We start from the raw sequence: 19,320 nt of genomic DNA on the forward strand, positions 1-19,320 counted from the left end.
TGTTTAAAGTTTTGAAGCACAACTTCACAAGATTTGGAATATAGCCCATATACGGCAAAATTTTTTTAATTTGTTTCCTCTTAGGACTTTTTGGGTTCGGTTCATGGAAGTGTCCTAGTTCTATTTTTCACTATTGGTGGTAATTACAGAATTTTAGCAGGTGATAATCAATCAGGCCCTTTTTCTTGATTTGTGTTTCTATGCAAATGAGAAATAAGATGCTGGAGTCAGAAATGAAAATGAAAATATCAGCTTTATTACTGATTAAATTAATCGGAAAGCAAGGCTTCGGTATGTAGCCACAGGATTTCCTTGAATCATTATGAGGTTTGGTGCTAGTGCTAGAAAACTGACAATAACAGTGGCATAAACAAGGGACTTTCACCTAAAAGTCCAGAGGTATCAGATCAGGAATGACAGAGTTCCAGAGTGTTTGGCATTCAGTCTCCTGTCAAGTTTGTTCATTACTTATGAATGGCCTCCTTTTCTAGGGTAATTTTGGGGTTTGGGATGGATGCCCCAGCTCCAGCTATATGCAGACGTTCTAGCCAACAGGAAGAGTGGGATAAGGAAACATGTCTCCATTTAAAGACATACCATTTTTTGCTTCTATCTCATTAGCTAGTACACGGTCACTTAGCCACATCTGACTAGGAAAAGTACCCAGCTAAAAACCGAGAATTCCACTATAGAAAGGGAGAATGGATATTGCTAGACAATTTATAGTCTGTGCTATATTCCTGAGTTAAACTTCCGCAGCCAGAGGTGGAGCCCAACAACCACCACCCTCCCCTATAAAGAAACACAAGCGCTTAACACAGAGCAGAACCTTACCCAGAGGCTAAAGTGCTTGTAAGAGAGGATCTGGGAAGGGGCTGAGCCAAACCCGTTCAGTTCCTTCTCACTGTCACCCGCTGGGAGAGGCCTAATGCACTTCTCCCATGCTTTTTGCACCTAACTGATGTTTGGCTTTTCTAAGGGGCAGAACAGTGAACTGTCATAAGGCAGGAAAGCAGCACATGATTTGGCACCACAATAACAAGGTTTTCTTATTTTCCCGGGATCTAGCCTTTCTTTGTCTTCACTGTCCATTAGATTAAGAAATCTGCCTGAATAGTCATAAGAGAGTTCTTCTTCGGGCAAAATGTCTTTGGCTGCAAAAAGTGCCAACTTTGGTACCATTGAGTCAATTCGGACAGGAATCATCAGCAGGTTTGGTTCGCAAGAATGGTTGAGAAATCTTCCAATATTTCCTACGTGGGCAGGATCGACAAATGTTTCTATGACCTGCCCATTGTGAACATGTTCTCTGATGGCTATAATGTAATTTGGATCGTGTATTGTCTGCAACTGAATTCTTCTCTGTACTTCAGAATATCCCAAAACCTCACCAGCATATTCACAGACAAAGCGTCCTTTTGGTATCAATTCCAAGGTACGAAGTCCCCAGCCTTTTTTGTCCGTTTTGAATACCTGGAGTTGGAACTGCAGACCCCGCTGGACCACTCTGTTCCTGCAGTGGTCACTGCACTGGCACAGGATGTTGCATTCAAAAATTGGCTTGGCACACTTTCCTTCGGATCCTATATCTATAAGGCATGACTCATCATCATAGTTCTCCCCATGACGGAGACAGGAGCAAGTACCAGGGAGGCAGGGAGTTTTGAGGCAAATGCATCCAGGAAAGGTTATTTGTGTGGGATCAACGTCTGTTCCAGGTCCAGCTACATGGTCAGGAGTATACTGCAGAAGACAGAAATACTCTAAGTCAGCATGGTATGTTATGTATTTCACATATATTCCAGGCAGCTTTTGGATGAGACACTTTCTAATTGCAACATATATAAAAATAGATTAAAACAAAACTGACAAAACACTATATATTATTGTTTGAAAACACACCTCTTCAATTTAAAAAATAAGGTTAATTTTTGGATGAAAATTCTGTGGTTTCATTTTAGGTATGGGGTCACAAAAGGAAAAAAATAGGTTTTTCTCTTATCAGAAACTGAAAGATTTATAATTAATTTTGTTTTTCTCTTAGCTTTGGATATCAGAAAAATCAGTGCTGAATTTAGTTTTTTTTTTGTTTTTAAGATTTTATTTATTTATTTCACAGAGAGAGAGATCACAAGTAGGCAGAGAAGCAGGCAGAGAGAGGGGGAAGCAGGCTCCCCGCCAAGCAGAGAGCCCGATGCGGGGCTCAATCCCAGGACCCTGAGATCATGACCCGAGCCGAAGGCAGAGGCTTAAACCACTGAGCCCCACCCAGGAGCCCCTGAATTTAGTTTTTGAACACAGTCAAGTATTTTATCTTTGGCTCTTGATCTTTTCACATTGATCTGACAATATAAATGCCTGTATGTATTTTATTATGAGTCACTGCAGAAAAAGTAATAAATGATAAGTAAATTAATAAAAAATGGCCTTTGTAAGACAGTCTTCCACTGATTTAAGGAATTCTTAATTTGAAGATTACCTAAATTCCTAAATATATTGTGATGTTTAAAAAAGACACTATTGGCGCACCTGGGTGGCTCAGTGGGTTAAGCCTCTGCCTTCAGCTCATGTCATGATCCCAGGGGTCCTGGGATCGAGCCCCACATCGGGCTCTCTGCTCAGCGGGGAGCCTGCTTCCCCCTCTTTCTCTGCCTGCCTCTCTGCCTACTTGTGATCTCTCTCTCTCTGTGTCAAATAAATAAATAAAATCTTTAAAAAAAAAATCTCTTGGTGAAGCCTGATGTCTGGTTATTTTCTTACTAGCATAATGAAGCATATTTCTAAACCTTGAAAATTAAAGTATCTCTCATGAGCCCAACATATTTCTTTATGCACAGAATAATTCTTGCTTATATAGAACCTAACTCATTTATTTACACCTGCTATTAGTGTTCTTGGACCCAATTTCAATGTGGTGGTGGTCGTGGTGGGGTTACCCCACACCTCTAACGAGTAATGCTCCCAGCAACAGGTGGGTATCCTACAACTCAACTCAGTTCTGACGTTATCTAATACCATCACACCCCACAGTTTAATGGGTCAGTCCCAAGACTGCTCCCTCCACCCTCCTTTGGACACCAGTCATTTGTGCTACTGACTGATGGGCTATATACCTACCGGAGGTTCCCATGACCTCTTCCTTGGATTTCAGACACCAGCCACAAGTCCAGGTTGTTACTTGAACTTGTGGCTGACACGGTGTAAATCAGAGGTTCTCAAAATCCCCTCCTTGGGTTTGATCAATTTGAGAGAATTGCTCACACTAGACACCAGCTTATTATAAAAGGATACAACTCAGGAACGGCCAGATGGAAGAGATGCATAGAGTAAGGTCTGGCGAAAGGTAGAAGAGCTTCCACGCTCTTTCCAGGCATGCCACACTCCCAGCACCTCCACGTTTACCAACCTAGAAGCTCTCTGAACCCTGTTTTCTCAGGTTTTTGTGGAGGCTTCATCACTTAGCCAGGACTGATTAAATCGCTGGCTATTATTTGAAAATGTTCCAACCTCTAGGCCCCTCTCCCAATTGAAGGTTGGGGGTGAGGGTACTGAAAGTTCCAACACTCTAATCAAATGGTTGGCTCCAGGGGCAACCCGCTCTCATCTTTAGGCATTCCCCCTCCCTCCTACAACTCGCCTCATTAACATAACAAAAGATACCTTTTTTTGCTGCTCTCATCACTTAGTAAATAACAGGGGTTTTAGGAGTTCTGTGCCAGAAATGGGGACAGAGAGCAAATATAGATTTCTTTGAAAAAATCACAGTATCACACCTGCTTTGTTCCCAAGAGGATTTAATGAGACATACAAAGAGTTCGGATAAATGAACAATACATAAGAAATGTAAGCTGAAGAGAAAAACAGGAGCCAGTTGACTGAGCTTAGACACACAGTGTGTAGAAGTAAACTGGACGTTTGGTTCTGCCTGAGCACAGCCACTGTCAAGAGGGAAATACGATCAGATGTAGGGTTTGCACTCTCCATAAGGAATAATCTCCCTGCTCAGGAGCAGCATTGACTTTTTCCGATATGGAGGCTGGAGAGGAATTTCACCAATGTGTCTGTCTAAACCATTCTTTTCTAGAAAACGGTTTCATGGGCTGTTTTTCATTCTAATTCTCAATAAAGGTCATTGGCCTGCTGGCACAGCGCAGTTAGTAAGAGCCGTACTACACAGGACCAGGTGCACAAGCTTTAATTCAGGGACAGAGTTTAGAGTATCTAGAGGAAAGCCTGAACCGAGTATCCGTCAGTCGATTATCCATTCATACTGCATCTCTGGGCCAAGAGCTGGAGAAAGCATTAAACAACGTGTGGTTACACTCCCTGTGGAGGCCTCGGTGGGGCTGTGCAGTTAGGCTCAAAACCCTCTATTTTAAACAACGCTGAGCTGGGGGAAGGACTGACATCCTCTTGTGAAAGATGAGGAGGAGGATGAGTGGGAGTACCTGCGGCGAAAGGCCAACACTCTGCTTAAAAGTGATTTGGGGGTGGAGAGCGGAAATAGCTTCTTTTGTTTCTGTCGTTTCTTACAGCTTTAGCTTAGTGGAGATGTCCTAAAGGGATAAAGAATGGCTTAGAAAAGGATGCCCTATCAGTCAAGTTCAATGACTGCTGTCTGAGACAGAATCTACTTCCAGCTTTTAAGAGTCAAGGTTGAAATGAAATGGTCACTGAGACATTTTAAAAAGCACTTGTAAAATGAAGATTTTACTATCTCTTTGTTAAACTTTTCATGAAGAATTCTTTTAAATTGATTTCTTCTTAAAAGCACACGTATTTTTGATATACTATATAAATCACTAAACTGCAAAGTGATTTTTTTTTTGGACACAGATAACTCCTTTTGAGATCAAGTCTGACTTACTGTACTTTGCTAACCAGAAGAACATAGTATTCTGTTGAACTTATTTGGCTATGGATAGGTTTGGAAAAATACTGTTATTTGTTTATTTTTATTTAAACATTAAAAAAAAGACATTGGAAAATCTAGTGATACTGTTTTTAATGATTCTGGAATTTAAACTTGATGCACAATCTAAGATCTTTTAGAGACATAGATGATAAAGGGTATCTAATTCCAAATGAGCTGCAGACACTTCCCAAAGGATAACAGAGACCTCTGGATAAACTTCCTGTTTAAAGAGAATATTTGTTTTCCCTTGATGGATGTAATCCTTAGCCCTGATACGGATACTTATCACAAATCATATTATCTCCATATATTTCCATTTTCTCCTCCAAAAATAGTCAGTAAAATGCCACTCCAGAAAGATATTTTACCTCACTTAGAAAAATACCTGAAAAGATGAATAATTACATAATCATATGTTAATTTAGACCACAGTTTTCAAAAGATTATTCCCTAGTATAGCCATTTTTGGCTATACTCTGCCTATAGTTACCACTCTTGGATTTTGCTGTTATAAGGCAATTCCTTCTGCTTTTTTTGCTTGAGTTAGTTTGTACTGTATTTCTACTTCTTGCAAACAACTGATTGTTGATTGATATGCCCACAGTGGAAGGCTGAAAGTTGTTCCAGGAAATGGCTAGAAGATTGAGTCAAAGATATAAATGGCTAATGAAGATTCAGGTCTCCAATTGGGAGATGAGGCTAACACAAAGTGTGCAGGAGGCTAGACAGACCTGTGGCAGGCGTGAACACTGGACAACCAATGGAGAACTTTTTTCAAAAAAATTTTTTATTTATTATTTTATTTTAAAAAAGACTTTATTTATTTATTTGACAGAGAGAAAGAAAGGGTTATTGAGAGAGAAGAGCACAAGCAGGGGGAGCTGCAAGGAGAGGGAGAGGGAGAAGAAGCAGCCTCCCTACTGAGCAAGGAGTCTGGTGTGGGGCTCCATCCCAGGACACCGGGGTCAGGACCTGAGTAGAAGGCAGCCACTTAACCGACTGAGCCACCCAGGCACCCCTATGGAGAACTTCTTAATGTAGAACACAGAATGTTCTAAAGGAGACACATACAGAACTAGGCTCTTGTTAGCATTGTGACTTAGGGCAAGTTAATCTTCTAATTTTTGGGTTTATACCTATAAAACAGAAATAATACCTGTATCTGCCCCCCAACCCCAGGTATTATTATTATTATTATTTTTAAAGATTTTATTTATTTATTTGACAGAGAGATCACAAGTAGGCAGAGAGGCAGGCAGAGAGAGAGAGAGGGAAGCAGGCACCCCGCTGAGCAGAGAGCCCGATGCGGGGCTCGATCCCAGGATGCTGAGATCAGGACCTGAGCCGAAGGCAGAGGCTCAACCCACTGAGCCACCCAGGTGCCCCAACCCCAGGTATTATTAAATTTAAATAACACTGAACTGTGTGCCAGGCAGTTTAAACTTTTGAAACAGTAGCTTCCTTAAATGTGTCTAGATATTATTTCTAGATTTTATATTTAAAACATCATATATTTCTGGCACATTACTTAATCTCCCTAAATATCTCCTTTCTATCTATGTCACAGGTGGCTATGAAGGAAAAAAATGAGAGAATGCATGTAAAAAGCTTACTCTAGTGGCTAGCACATAGGTGTTCAATATAAATTATGTAGGCTATCTGGTAGGGTGATGAAAACAACAGATTCTGAAGTTAAAACTTTCCAAGTTCAAACACAGTTAAACCAAAATTTTGTCTAGGAGACAATATGAATATATTTCTATTTTCCATTACTTATCCATCTCGGGCAGGGGGGCGGGGGAATGACTAAGAATTGATCCAGCACAGACTTCTTTCATTCATCCACATATACTGCCTGATTGCTTCTTAGATGCACGTGCTGGGATTTACAAAGAACCAGTCAGTGGGATTTTTATCATTTTTTTGTATCATAATAACGTAAATGACTTTTTCCTGGTATATATCAAAATGCAAACATTGATCACACAAGAGCTAGGAATAAATACAAAATGACCAGTGCAAAACTATGTAACAAAAACCAGACCCTTGAAGAACTGGGCGGAGATTTCAAGTTTTTTGACAGAAAACTTAAAACATTTTTTTTTTTAATAAACCATGGTCACTCAAGAAGCTGAAATGGAAACCAGGCGACAGCATGTTGAAAAGCAAATATACCTCCTTGGCTATATTCATACATAATTTCTCTCTTTCCGGAACTAGATTTGCACTTATTAATAGCATGAACTTTGGGATCTAAATGGCAAGTCTTGTCTTTCTAGCAAATACATGTGTCAAGGAAATGGTCATGTGGTTTGGGGTATGACATGGTAATGGGGGCTGAGTTACTTTTCACAGTACTGGGGACAGAGAAGCTGGCTTAGGAAATATTTTTTGACTGTTTGATTGCAGCTCTTGCTAACTTCTTACCAAAAGTCTGACTTTTCTAAGTCAAATTCTGTATCAAAGCCCCAGGAACCTAAGTATGACACCGCATAGTATTTTGGGCTTAAAACCTAGGCCTTGATTCTGAATTTAAAGGAAGTGCTGTGAAAATCTTCATTCCTTTTTTGGTTGTTTTGAAACACCAGCTACATGAATCTTTGTACTTGGCCTGTACCCCATGAGTTTGTTTTTGCTCCAAGCAGCTATTAAGAGCCTGTGAGCCAGATAATTCTTGTCAAGGCCAAGTTGAAATCTTAAAAAATATGTTAAGGCTGGTTTCAGAAACCTGAAAAAAGGCTAGATTCAACTCCCCGTTCAAGAAAATCAATTAGTTTATTTTCTACTTTGCTTTCAACACAGATGGCTTTATGATAGGCTTGTTTCCAGTGTGAACATGTGAATGTTCTTTTTGCCTTTTCACACAGTACTCAAAAGCAAAGTAGACACAAAGTTATTTTTACCTTGAGTTTTTCATGCCTTAATCCTTATGTGTGTATATGCCTGTGAAGGCAGGGCTTGGGTAAGAAAGCTGTTTTGACCTTTCATAAGGCAGGTTTTGTGTGCTGCATGAATATAGGAAAGCAAACTAGTTAAAGACACTTTAAGGCTTATCATAAATATGTTTCAAGCATGTTTTATCTTCTTGGTTAGACTATAAGCTCCTTGAGGAAGATCTTACCTTCTTTCTGTAACTCTAACTCCACCCAGAGCTATGCATATAGCCAGGCAGCTAGAATACTGAGGGACTGAGTATTAGTCTTTAGATTTTTACTTATGCCTATCAACTGTACATGTAAATATCAATCATAAGGCTTCCTCTTTTTCCTCTCCAGGCCCCCACAGCAACTAAGTGCTTTCTATATGGTCTTGTAAGCTCAAAGGCAAAGTTGTCACCATTTTATCTTCTATGTCTAGCTTAACGCCTAGCACATTATACACACTCAATTACTTGCTGAATAAAGAAAACATTTATCAGTGTTTTTGACCAGACATTCAGCAATGTTTGGTGTTGAATAAGCTTTTAGGGACTAGTGTTTAATATGGAGCTAGCCAACTGTGTTATTATTATTATTTTTAGATTTTATTTATTAATTTGAGAGAGAGCAGAGTGAGAGAGCATGAGCAGGGGGTAAGGAGCAGAGGTAGAGGAGAAGCAGACTTCTCACCTCCCACTGAGCAGGGAGCCCTACAGAGGGCTTGATCTCATGACCTTGGGATCATGACCTGAGCCAAAGGCAGACACTTAATGGACTGAGCCGCGCAGGTACCCCTCATCAACTGTATTATTAACCATAAAACTGCCCTAAGTTAGTTTGAGGAAAAATAACCTTTCCTGACATTAATATCCTGCTTTACTCTTTGAAAACTGCTATTGAATCTACTGTGTTTTTTTGATCTTCACAACCACCCAAGGAAGGAGGGACACATGGGTACTCATGGTGTATGTGACCAAGGTTATAAATTTTTAATTATTTTCATTTGCAGATGAAGACGCTCAGACTCCAAAAAATAGTCAAGATGGCTCAGCCCTGCACCTCACTCTCCTACCTCCAAGTCCAAGTGCTCCTTCCACTCCAACATCATTGTTTTTTTGGTCATATTCCATAAGCAACGAGCAGGCCAAGGTCAAAGGGTGGGAAAGGTAGAGTGGAGAGGGTTTTGATGTGGTAAAAGCAGTGAACACTTACGGGGTTCTTTCAGCAAACCAAGAAGTGTGTTTTACTTGCAATTCTCAAAGCAATCTGGGAGACAGGCACTATTATTTTAACCGCACGCGGGAGGCTTAGCAGAGGCTAGTCTGTTATTTGCCCAAAACCTCACAGCAGCAAAGTCTCATTCTAGGGGCTAGGTTTTTAACCCTAACACTAGGCTGAGATCCATTAATAGGGCCCATGCCTTATCTTACACGTGAGGCACCGGCAAACAGAAAGGTAAAATGATTTGCCCCCGATCCCTCAGTGAGTTCTGAGAACAGAGCCAGGGAAAAAAAGTCAGGTTCTCAGGGCTCTTTCCAAGGGATCTCACGAAACACCTGGTTTTGTCCTTCAGGGACCTGCCCGTCTGTGGGGAGAAAAGAGGAATACCGTTGCTCTTGTTAAGCTCATTAGGGAGGGTTAATAGAACAAGACTAAAACCTGTGCATTTAAGAGCTATTCCTGCGCGAAACAGCTCTCCGACAGGGTAAGAAAAATTTAAGTCGAGAATACAGACACAATTTGGGATACAAGAGTCACCCACAGAATTGCTGCACGGTCGGGGAACCGCGTACCGGATCTTCGGGGCCATCCATCTCCGCCCCCTGCCTGGCCGGGCGCCAGCTCCACCCCGTGGCTGCGCGCGCAGTGCGCGGGCAGAGCACGGCTGCCCCCCCAGACAGAAGGGCGCCGGTGCCGGCTGCATGCCGCACTCTCGGCGGCCGAGCCCCGCCTCCTACCTGGAAGGGCTCTGGCTCCGCCCCCGGGGGCCACGCGCTCACAGGGACGTTCTCCAAGCCGCGCGCGACATCTAGCCGCTCAGTAGGGGCCTCAGTCGCTGCCATCTCGCACGGCCACCTCTCTGCAGCTTTCCTGGACATTTCGCGCCATCTCGGCGCGTGCCACCTAGACGATTTGGGGCATTGCAAAGGATGCTGGGAATCGCCTGTCGCGCGGCCCCGCCGCCTCCTGGGAGTCGTAGTTTTTTTCTCTCCTTTCGCACGTGGACTATGAGGCGTCTCCATCCTCGACCCTCAGCTTTCCTTTTTGGTCTGGCTCGCTCCTTTTTAAGCCAGATGCACAACAAATAATACAAAGCTTTGGAAGGTACGGACATAGTTTTGGAAATACAAAATGAAGTGCTTTAATTTTTCCTGTAAGCCTCAGGAAGGGTTTGCGAGGGGAGGTCATTTGTCCAGGTTTCTGAAGGCCCGGGAAGACTGCTGGAGTGAGGGCAAGGGCGCGCCCTAAGCTGAGGGGGGAAATTCACACCAGGGCTTCCAAAGGCCTGGGACCTGCGTAGAAGTTGGGTGGCATGTGATAGGGTTTGCTCTCAGGCGGCAGAAGAGCGGTATAGAGCGCTCTAAGGCATGTGTGGGGACGCCCACTCCTGGATTATCTGTTTTCTATCAGCTTCCCCTTTCCTAGAAAAGAAGAAAACCCGGCCGCGCCAAAGGATTCTGATAACCTCGAAATTCCCGAATCCAGTGGAATACTCTCAAAGGTCTCTGTCCTGATTGTCCTGCCGCATCTACTCGAAACCGTGTGTCTTTGCAGCTTCTGCGGCAACGGGCCTGGATGCGCTGCCTTCCGGCCGACAGTTCTCTTCCCTCCTGGCTGAAATGTTTGTTGGTGTCACAGAGGTTTCTCCCCCAGGCCATTTTGTCTTAGGGTCTGGGCTTCCTCAGTAAAAAAAAACAGTATTTGAAGCCCAAAGGGGCTTCAGATACTGTTAAAAAGTATTAGGTCTTCTGTTTCCCGCTCAGACTTCACAGGTACCCGCTTCGCAGGGGTTGTGGATAGCCAACTGATGACTGGACATTTCTCCTTTCTGTCTTACGGACGCCACAAGCTCACAATGACCTGAGTGGACTAATTCTAATGCAAATCTTCCTTTTCTCCTTTAACATAAACTGGAAGATGGGGGCGCCCGAGTGGCTCAGTTGGTTAAGCGTCTGGCTTGGGCTCAGGTCCTGATGTCATGGTCCTGGGATAGAGCCCCACATCAGGCTCCCTGCTCCGCAGAGTCTGCTTCTCCCTCTCTGACCCTCCTCCCCCGTTGTTCGTTTATTTCCCTCCCTCTCCCTCTCTGTCTCTCAAAAACAAAAACAAAACAAAAACACCCCCCCCCAACAAACCTGGGAGAAAAATTTGTCCACGATCGCCAGAGTTACTAAAGCAACAAACCAAAGCATTTCCCCATATTTCTTCCTCGCCTTAGACCTCCGTAACTACGAGCTTCCTGGTAAAATCTTGTTGATTCTACTTTTGTAATGTTTTCATTTTCATTTCTTTGTACTTAGTCTCAGGCTCTGATTTCTTCCTCAGATTCTTGAAGTAATCTCACCTTTATGCTGCTTCTGTAGTCTTTGAGGGTGCACGTCCCATGGTTACGTTGTTTTAAATTCTACGTTTATATGCACAGTGCTGTGTTTACCAGTTTGTGGAATGTACTCATGAAGAAGGCATAATGCCCCAGGAGAGTTCCATTCCAGCAAACAAATAATTACACAAACCCCAAAATTATTGAGAACTGGGAGTGTTATGAATAAATGATTATAGGAGCAATGAGAAGAACCACTCTGCTGTATTTGAGATTATCATGCTGTTTTTTATTTTTTTACTCTTTCTTGGTAGTATTGCCTGTCCTTTGGAGTAATATTTTGAAGGATCCGTTTTATTTTTTTCCTGAAGTTGTCAGTGAAGGTGCTTCCTGAATAAGATATTCAGTGCATGTCAGCCCTTCAGTTTAATTTGTTTTTATCTTGCTTGCAAAGTATACAAAAGTATTTTATATAGTGTGAGATTAAAATAATGAGAGGAGGTTTGCAGGCTGATACATCTTCAAAGTGCCAAGCAGTTAGCCTTTCATCTTTTCCAGGTCTAAAAATCTATCTTATTTTCTCTAGACAGTTGCTCTTCACTACTAGAAACCTGGATTTTCAAAATTTGTTCTGAAAACCAATTTAGGTAGATGGTGAGAAATTCCTGGACATTAATTAGTTGTCTACACACTGACTGCTATAAATAAGACTTGAATCTGAATATTACATTGATTTTTCAAATTTCTTGTGGCTTTTTCATTGGCAGAAGAAAAACGAATCTGATTAGTAATAAAAAAAATAGTGCAATATAGTAAAACTCCAGTATTATGTAGGTTGAATTATCTTTGGCTAAATTATGGAGTATAACTATATGAACCTTTCTATTTTTTAACAAAATAGACTGTAATTGAGATGGTTATATCTTTTTTTTTTTTTTTTGCTAGTGCTTTAATGAAGTTCTGCATGATTTTGTATGGAGAAGCCATTTTTTCATCAGAGTCTTACTAGTGTTATCTGAGTTTAATCTGGGGGTATACTTTATAGCCAGTAATGACAGGCCTAAGGTAAGCAGAAGTTACGTATTGGTGTTAATGACAGCATGAATAGAATAGTTTGGAAATCTTAGCACCAGTTATAACTATCACTACTAGAAAGTAAGTAGCACTTGGATCTCTCATATCAAATAAGATTGTGTAAATGAAATCCTTTCGAAGAGAACAAAGCATAGTAGTTGAGACTTCTGGGGCTTTCTGTTCAACTCATTGACTCTTTCCCTTCTGAGAACATGCCATTCCCCTCGCCCCAGTCCATCCCGTGGGGTAGGCTTGCTGATAATCATGTTTATATTACATAACCCCTAAGCCTTGACTCATGCTTTTGACTTTTTTTTTTTAAATGTTTAAAGATTTTTATTTATTTATTTGAAAGTGAGATCACAAGTAGGCAAAGAGACAGGCAGAGAAGCAGGCTCCCTGCTGAGACAGAGGGGGAAGCAGTCTCCCTGCTGAGCAGATAGCCGGATGTGGGCCTCATCCCAGGACCCTGAGATCATGACCTGAGCCTAAGGTAGATGCTTAACCCACCCCAAACCCATCTAAAACTATATATATTTTTTGGGAGCAAGAGGTAGTTTTATTCAGTATATTGATGGAGAAGCAGAGATAAGTAAGTCTTCCAAGAGGAGAACAAGGCAAGTAAGGGAGGAGAGAGGATTTCTTTGTTCCTGACACTTGGCCATTTCTGGTTCTGATTCCTTCAAAAAAAAATTTTTTTTTAAAGATTTTATTTATTTATTTGACAGAGAGACAGAGAGGACAAGCAGGCAGAGAGGCAGGCAGAGGCAGAGAGAGAAGCAGGCTCCCCACTGAGCAAGGAGCCTGATGTGGGGCTCGATCCCAAGACCCTGAGATTATGACCTGAGCCGAAGGCAGCGGCTCAACCCACTGAGCCACCCAGGCGCCCCTCTGATTCCTTTTTAATTCACACAACATATTTGTATTCCTATAACAATTTCTTCCTTTAGGTTTAGGTTAAGTCAGTGTGGTGTCTGTTACTGTAGTAAAAGAATTTAGATCAGTGAAAGTGATGGTACTATTCATACCATTATTTTAACCATTATTATTACTGTGGGCTAGATAATCAACTACTCTGCTCTGTATAGCAGTTACTTGATATCTATGAATTTTTGTTTATTTTATAAGTTGGTAAGTTATGTTTTTTGTTTTTAACACTTTGCTTTTCTGATGTGTTTTACACTAAAGAATGCCTCCCCAAGATAATATGAATAGAAATTTATATTAAAAAATAGCAAAAAACCATAAAATTTATATATGAGTCATAGCATACATAATATGTGCCCAGTATTGTAAAAAGGTAGCAGAATAGGAAGGAAATTATTCAGAAAATGTGTCTTCTTAGTTGCTGAAATTGTATGTCAAAATGGATGGCATATGGATCATTCTGCAGCAAGAAAAAATATGGCCATTGATTAAAATAACTTGAGAGCAGTAGTTTACAAAGTTATGGCCATGTGTTATTTGTGCTTTTTAAAAGACAGTAGCTCATGTTTTTATGATTAGACAGCTAGTAAATATATAGTTTAGGAGAATAAAAAACTTGCATCATGTTCTATATTTTTATCATTGTATTGTAGTTTAATGAAATCCATAACTTACCTCTTTGATGTGACAACAAAAAGCATCAAGATATAATCACAATCAGAATATTGTTATTGGGGACGCCTGGGTGGCTCAGTTGGTTGGACGACTGCCTTCGGCTCAGGTCATGATCCCGGAGTCCCGGGATCGAGTCCCGCATCGGGCTCCCAGCTCCATGGGGAGTCTGCTTCTCCCTCTGACCTTCTCCTCGCTCATGCTCTCTCTCACTGTCTCTCTCTCAAATAAATAAATAAAATCTTAAAAAAAAAAAAGAATATTGTTGTTGTTAAGTACTTTAGTTGTAAATATCCAGGATAGATTATTACAGAATAATAACTCATAATGGTATGCAGTCAAATGGGGATTGTTTGATAATAGATAAAGAAGTGAAAGAAGAGAATTATGTATTTGTTTAACCTGAAAGTTGCCAGTAGGGAATTAATTTCACTTGTCAAAGATATAAGACCAAATTTATTACCAGGTGTATTCAAATACTATTACCAAGTCTGTGAGAGCAGATTGCTCTGTTTGCAACTTGTTTGCAACAGCCTTTCAAGGAGTTAAGTTCACACATTTTCATTTTGACTTGGGAAGTTACCTTTACATATAACTTAGAAGGATGCCACCCATAAGCAGGACATCATGATTTTTAAAAAGTACTAGATCTACTTTCTGCTCGTTTATAATAAGGAACAGGGACCAGCCTCTTCTACTCCTAGTTTTGAAAGCAAAGATACCTTTGAAGTTCAGTGCTGCAGATGTCTTGTTGCAGAGAAATCTACCTAGAACATTTAAGCCCACATCTGCAGGAGTCTACAAGATAATATCCACCAGATGACCTCAAGAATCATCTGACACCAGATTTTTTCTTAGGAATTGCATTAAATTTCAGCTTCTTATAATTCTGTGTTACTGCAACTTTCTGTCAGACTTCTGTCAGCATCTTCGCTCTGGTAGCTTCCCAGCTCCAATTCTGGTTACTTGGAAGAAGGGAAATGAGACCAAAGAAACAGAAAGACTAATGCAAAGAATTCTACTCAAGTGCCCAAGCTAACTTGATTAAAGTATCTCTGGAAAAATGTTGATAATTTTTACTTATTTTTAGATATTCCAAAGAGGAAAAAATTGTGAAATGAATTCTACAGTGGAAAAAGCTGTTTTCTTTTTCATTATCTCAGTAAACATTAATGCATTAAAATCAAGGTCATCGCTGTGAGTAGGTGATTTTTAGGTATGAATTGAGGAATATTGTGGTACTCTTTTTCTCCAAAAAGACCTTCCCCAGTGTCTGATTTCGAGGCCTGAAATCCCCATCATTAGAACTCGCATCTGTGTTGGGCACCTGGATGGCTCAGTCAGTTAAGAGCCTGTCTTTGGCTCAGGTTATGATCCCAGGGTCCTGGGATTGAGTCCCTGCTTGGCAGGGAGCCTGCTTCTCCCTCTGCTTCTGCCTCTTTCTCTGTCTCTCATGAATGGATAAATAAAATCTTAAAACAACAACAACAACAACAAAACTCCATCTGTGGTAAGCATTGCCTTCTCCCTGCTTCTCCTTGTTCTCTTTTAGAACTCCAGTATTCCTGGGAGTGAAAAAAGTGATATACACATATATGTTTTATCATATTGTTTTCCTTCCTGATATGGGGATATCTTGGGCATCCTGAGAACTTAGAAGAATTGGTCAGGAGAAGGATAAAATGCCAGACATATTAAATGGATATTTATTGAGCGCTTACTACATTCTCTAGCAATGTCCAAAAATATCTTTGATGATGAACATGTTCTGTATCTATACTCCTCAGTAGAGTAGATGCCAGCCACAGGTGACTACTGATTACTTGGACTATGGCTTGTGTGACTGAAGAAATGAATTTTAAATTTTATATAATTTTAATTAATTTAAATAACCATATATAGTTAATGGCTACTGTATTGGACATCACATTTCTAGACACTATGCTAAACATTACACATTTCTTTTTTTTTTTTAAGATTTTATTTATTTATTTGACAGACAGAGATCACAAGTAGGTAGAGAGGCAGAGGGAAGTGGGATCCCTGCTGAGCAGAAAGCCTGATTTGGGGCTCGATCCCAGGACCCTGAGATCATGACCTGAGCCAAAGGCAGTGACTTAACCCACTGAGCCACCCAGGTGCCCCATATGTGGATATTTTAAAGTACAGTACTGTAAATGTATTTTCTCTTCCTTATCTTTTTTTTTTTTTTTTTGGACAGAGATCACAAGTAGGCAGATGCAGGCAGAGAGAGTGGAGGAAGCAGGCTCCCCATGGAGCAGAGAGCCTGATGCGGGGCTTGATCCCAGGACCCTGGGATCATGACCTGAGCCAAAGGCAGAGGCTTAACCCACTGAGCCACCCAGGTGTCCCTCCTTATCATTTTCTAAATAACATTTTCTTTTCATTTAAAACAATTTTTATTTTAAATTTATTTTTATTATATTATGTTAGTCACTGTACAGTACATCATTAGTTTTTGATGTAGTGTTCCATGATTCATTGTTTGCATATAACACCCAGTGCTCCATGCAATATGTGCCCTCCTTAATACCCATCACCAGGCTCACCCATTCCCCCACCCCCCACCCACGAAACCCTCAGTTTGATTCCCAGAGTCCATAGTATCTCATGGTTTGTCTCCCTCTCTGATTTCCCTCTCTTCATTTCTCCCTTCCTTCTCCTAATGTCTTCCATGCTATTCCTTATGTTCACCAATAAGTGAAACTCTATGATAATTGACTTTCTCTGTTTGACTTATTTTACTCAACATCATCTCTCCAGTCCCATCCATGTTGATGCAAAAGCTGGGTATTCATCCTTTCTGATAGCTGAGTAATACTCCTTTCTGATGGCTGATTAATACACAATACTGTGTATATGGACCACATCTTCTTTATACATTCGTCTGTTGAAGGGCTTCTTGGCTCATTCACATTTTGGCTATTGTGGACATTGGCACTATGAACATTGAGGTGCATATGGCCCTTCTTTTTACTACTCTGTATCTTTGGGGGTAAATACCCAGTAGTGCAATTGCTGGGTCATAGGGTAGCTCTATTTTTAACTTTTTGAGGAACCTCTACACTGTTTTCCAAATTGGCTATACCAACTTGCATTCCCACCAACAGAGGGTTCCCCTTTCTCCACAACCTCTCCAACATTTTCTTTTCTTGTCAGTTTTTGCCATTCTAACTGGTATAAGGTGGTACTCAATGTAGTTTTGATTTGAATTTCCCTGGTGGGTAATGATGTTGAACATGTTTTCATTTGTCTGTTAGCCATTTGTACTTCTTTGGGGAAGCATCTGCTCATGTCTTCTGACCATTTTTTGACTTGATTATTTGTGTTTTGGGTGTTGAGTTTGAGAAGTTCTTTATACATCTTGGATACCAGCCCTTTATCTGCCGTGTCATTTTCAAATACCTTTTCCAGTTCTATTGGTTGCCTCTTTGTTTTCTTGACCATTTCCTTTGCTGTGCAGAAGGTTTTTATCTTGATGAAGTCCCAGAAGTTCATTTTCACTTTTGTTTCCCTTGCCATTGTTTTGAAAGAGGTTGCTGTGGCCAGTGTCAAAAAAGTTACTGCCTATGTTTTCCTTTAGGATTTGGTGGGTTCCTGTCTCACATTGAGCTCTTTCATTTATTTAGAGTTTATCTTTGTGTATGGTGTAAGAGAATGGTCCGGTTTTATTCTTCTGTATATAGCTGTCCAGTTTTCCCAGCACCATTTATTGAAGAAACTGTCTTTTTTCCTCTGGATATTTTTTCCTGCTTTGCCAAAGATTAGTTGATCATAGAGTTGAGGGTCCATATCTGGGCTCTGTATTCTGTTCCATTGATCTATATGTCTATTTTTGTACCAGTACCATGCTATCTTGGTGATCACAGCTTTGTAATATAGCTTGAAACCAGGCGATGTGATGCCCCAGCTTTGTTTTTCTTTTTCAACATTTCCTTGGCAATTCGGGGTCTTTTCTGGTTCCATACAAATTTTAGGATTGTTTGTTCCAGCACCATTGGTATTGCCATTGGAATGGTGTTGAAAGTACAGATTGCTCTGGGCAGCATAGACATTTTAACAATGTTTGTTCTTCCTATCCATGAACATGGAATGATTTACCCTCTTTTTGTGTCTTCTTCGATTTCCTTGATAAGTGTTTTGTAGTTTCTAGAGTATAGATCCTTTACCTCTTTGGTTGAACCTAACATTTTCTTTCCAAATCCAGCTTATTGTAAGAATACAGGATAAAATAGTATAACATACAAAATATGTGTTAATCAAATGTTTATGTTACCAGTGAGGCTTCCAGTCAACAGTAATTAAATTTTGGGGGTGTCCAAAGTTATACGTGGATTTTCAGTTGTGTGAGGTGTCAGCACCCCTAACCCCCACATTGTTGAAGGGTCCATTGTATAGTAATTTCTGTCGTGAAGGGCACTATATAACTTGAGAGATTCTTTTTTTAAATGCTGAAAAAGTTTTATTTTAAGAGCTGTTGCCCTTGGGCTTTGATAAAACAATCACATTAATTAGGCTGCCTCAAATAAAATTTTAATCTTACTGCTGGGTATCCTGGTCCTAGAGTCTGACTACTGAAATCATCTATTGTGCCAGTGAGGTCTCTGCCTTGTGACAGTCAACTGTTATTACTGAAAATTTACTTGAGCCTTGAGTTGCGTGAGAGAGGGGGCTGAATAATAGAAAGCTACTGCATGTATGATTTCATCTCTCTCTTGGTAGTAATAAAAATGCAGAGAACATTACTAACTTATGAATGGCCATAGAAGTGATTTCTAGTTCTACTTTCTTATCTTTTAGACATTTTTAATAAGTTAATGGAAGCAACAAATTGCTCTATGACTGTGTCACTTAGGAGAGGCAAAATAGGAGGCTCTTTGAACTCCAGAACTGGTCAGCTTCAGAATGGAAGGCCAGAAATGTGTTTTTATGGGAGATCAACCTTCCTTTGCAATAGTAAGAGGGTTTTTTTTTTTTTTTTAAGTGTCGTTCTAATCTTAACTCTTCCACTCTCAGTAATTATGCTATGGTTAATGAATGACTGGCCATTTCTTGCAGTTCTGAATTCCCCTCTTTAATCCTGATCCTAGCTTCAATACCCTCAGTTGGATGGTCTCACCTTCCGGGTAGTTCCCTTATGATTTTAATTTGCAATAATTTTTTTTTTTTAGTCAGATAGCTTCACATCTGTTTGCTTTTGTAAAGTTTTTGCTTTGGAAGATTGTATTTCATGTTCTAGAATTTATCTGTGA

At 40.5% G+C, this 19,320-nt stretch overlaps 1 protein-coding gene across 1 annotated transcript; it reads right to left on the reverse strand.

The window, feature by feature from the left end:
* Nucleotides 1-235: 235 nt before the first annotated feature.
* Nucleotides 236-9,979, reverse strand: LOC308351042 (histone-lysine N-methyltransferase SETMAR). The gene is made up of 2 exons (XM_080816526.1): nucleotides 9,792-9,979; nucleotides 236-1,743 (listed from the first exon to the last, which is right to left on the reverse strand). Exons 1-2 carry the CDS (start codon nucleotides 9,930-9,932, stop codon nucleotides 955-957), a joined length of 930 nt encoding a protein of 309 aa, XP_080672652.1. The 5' UTR covers nucleotides 9,933-9,979; the 3' UTR covers nucleotides 236-954.
* Between the last annotated feature and the right edge of the window lie 9,341 nt (nucleotides 9,980-19,320).

The sequence above is a fragment of the Martes martes genome (genome assembly GCF_963455335.1).
Source record: "Martes martes genome assembly, chromosome: 1".
Taxonomy (NCBI): Eukaryota; Metazoa; Chordata; class Mammalia; order Carnivora; family Mustelidae; genus Martes; species Martes martes.

Coding starts and splice junctions, on each gene's coding strand:
- LOC308351042 (XM_080816526.1), bottom strand. CDS start 9,932: ATGTCCAGGAAAGCTGCAGAGAGGTGGCCGTGCGAGATGGCAGCGACT. Junction 1,744..9,791: donor CGGAGCCAGAGCCCTTCCAG/GTAGGAGGCGGG, acceptor TGTCTTCTGCAG/TATACTCCTGACCATGTAGC.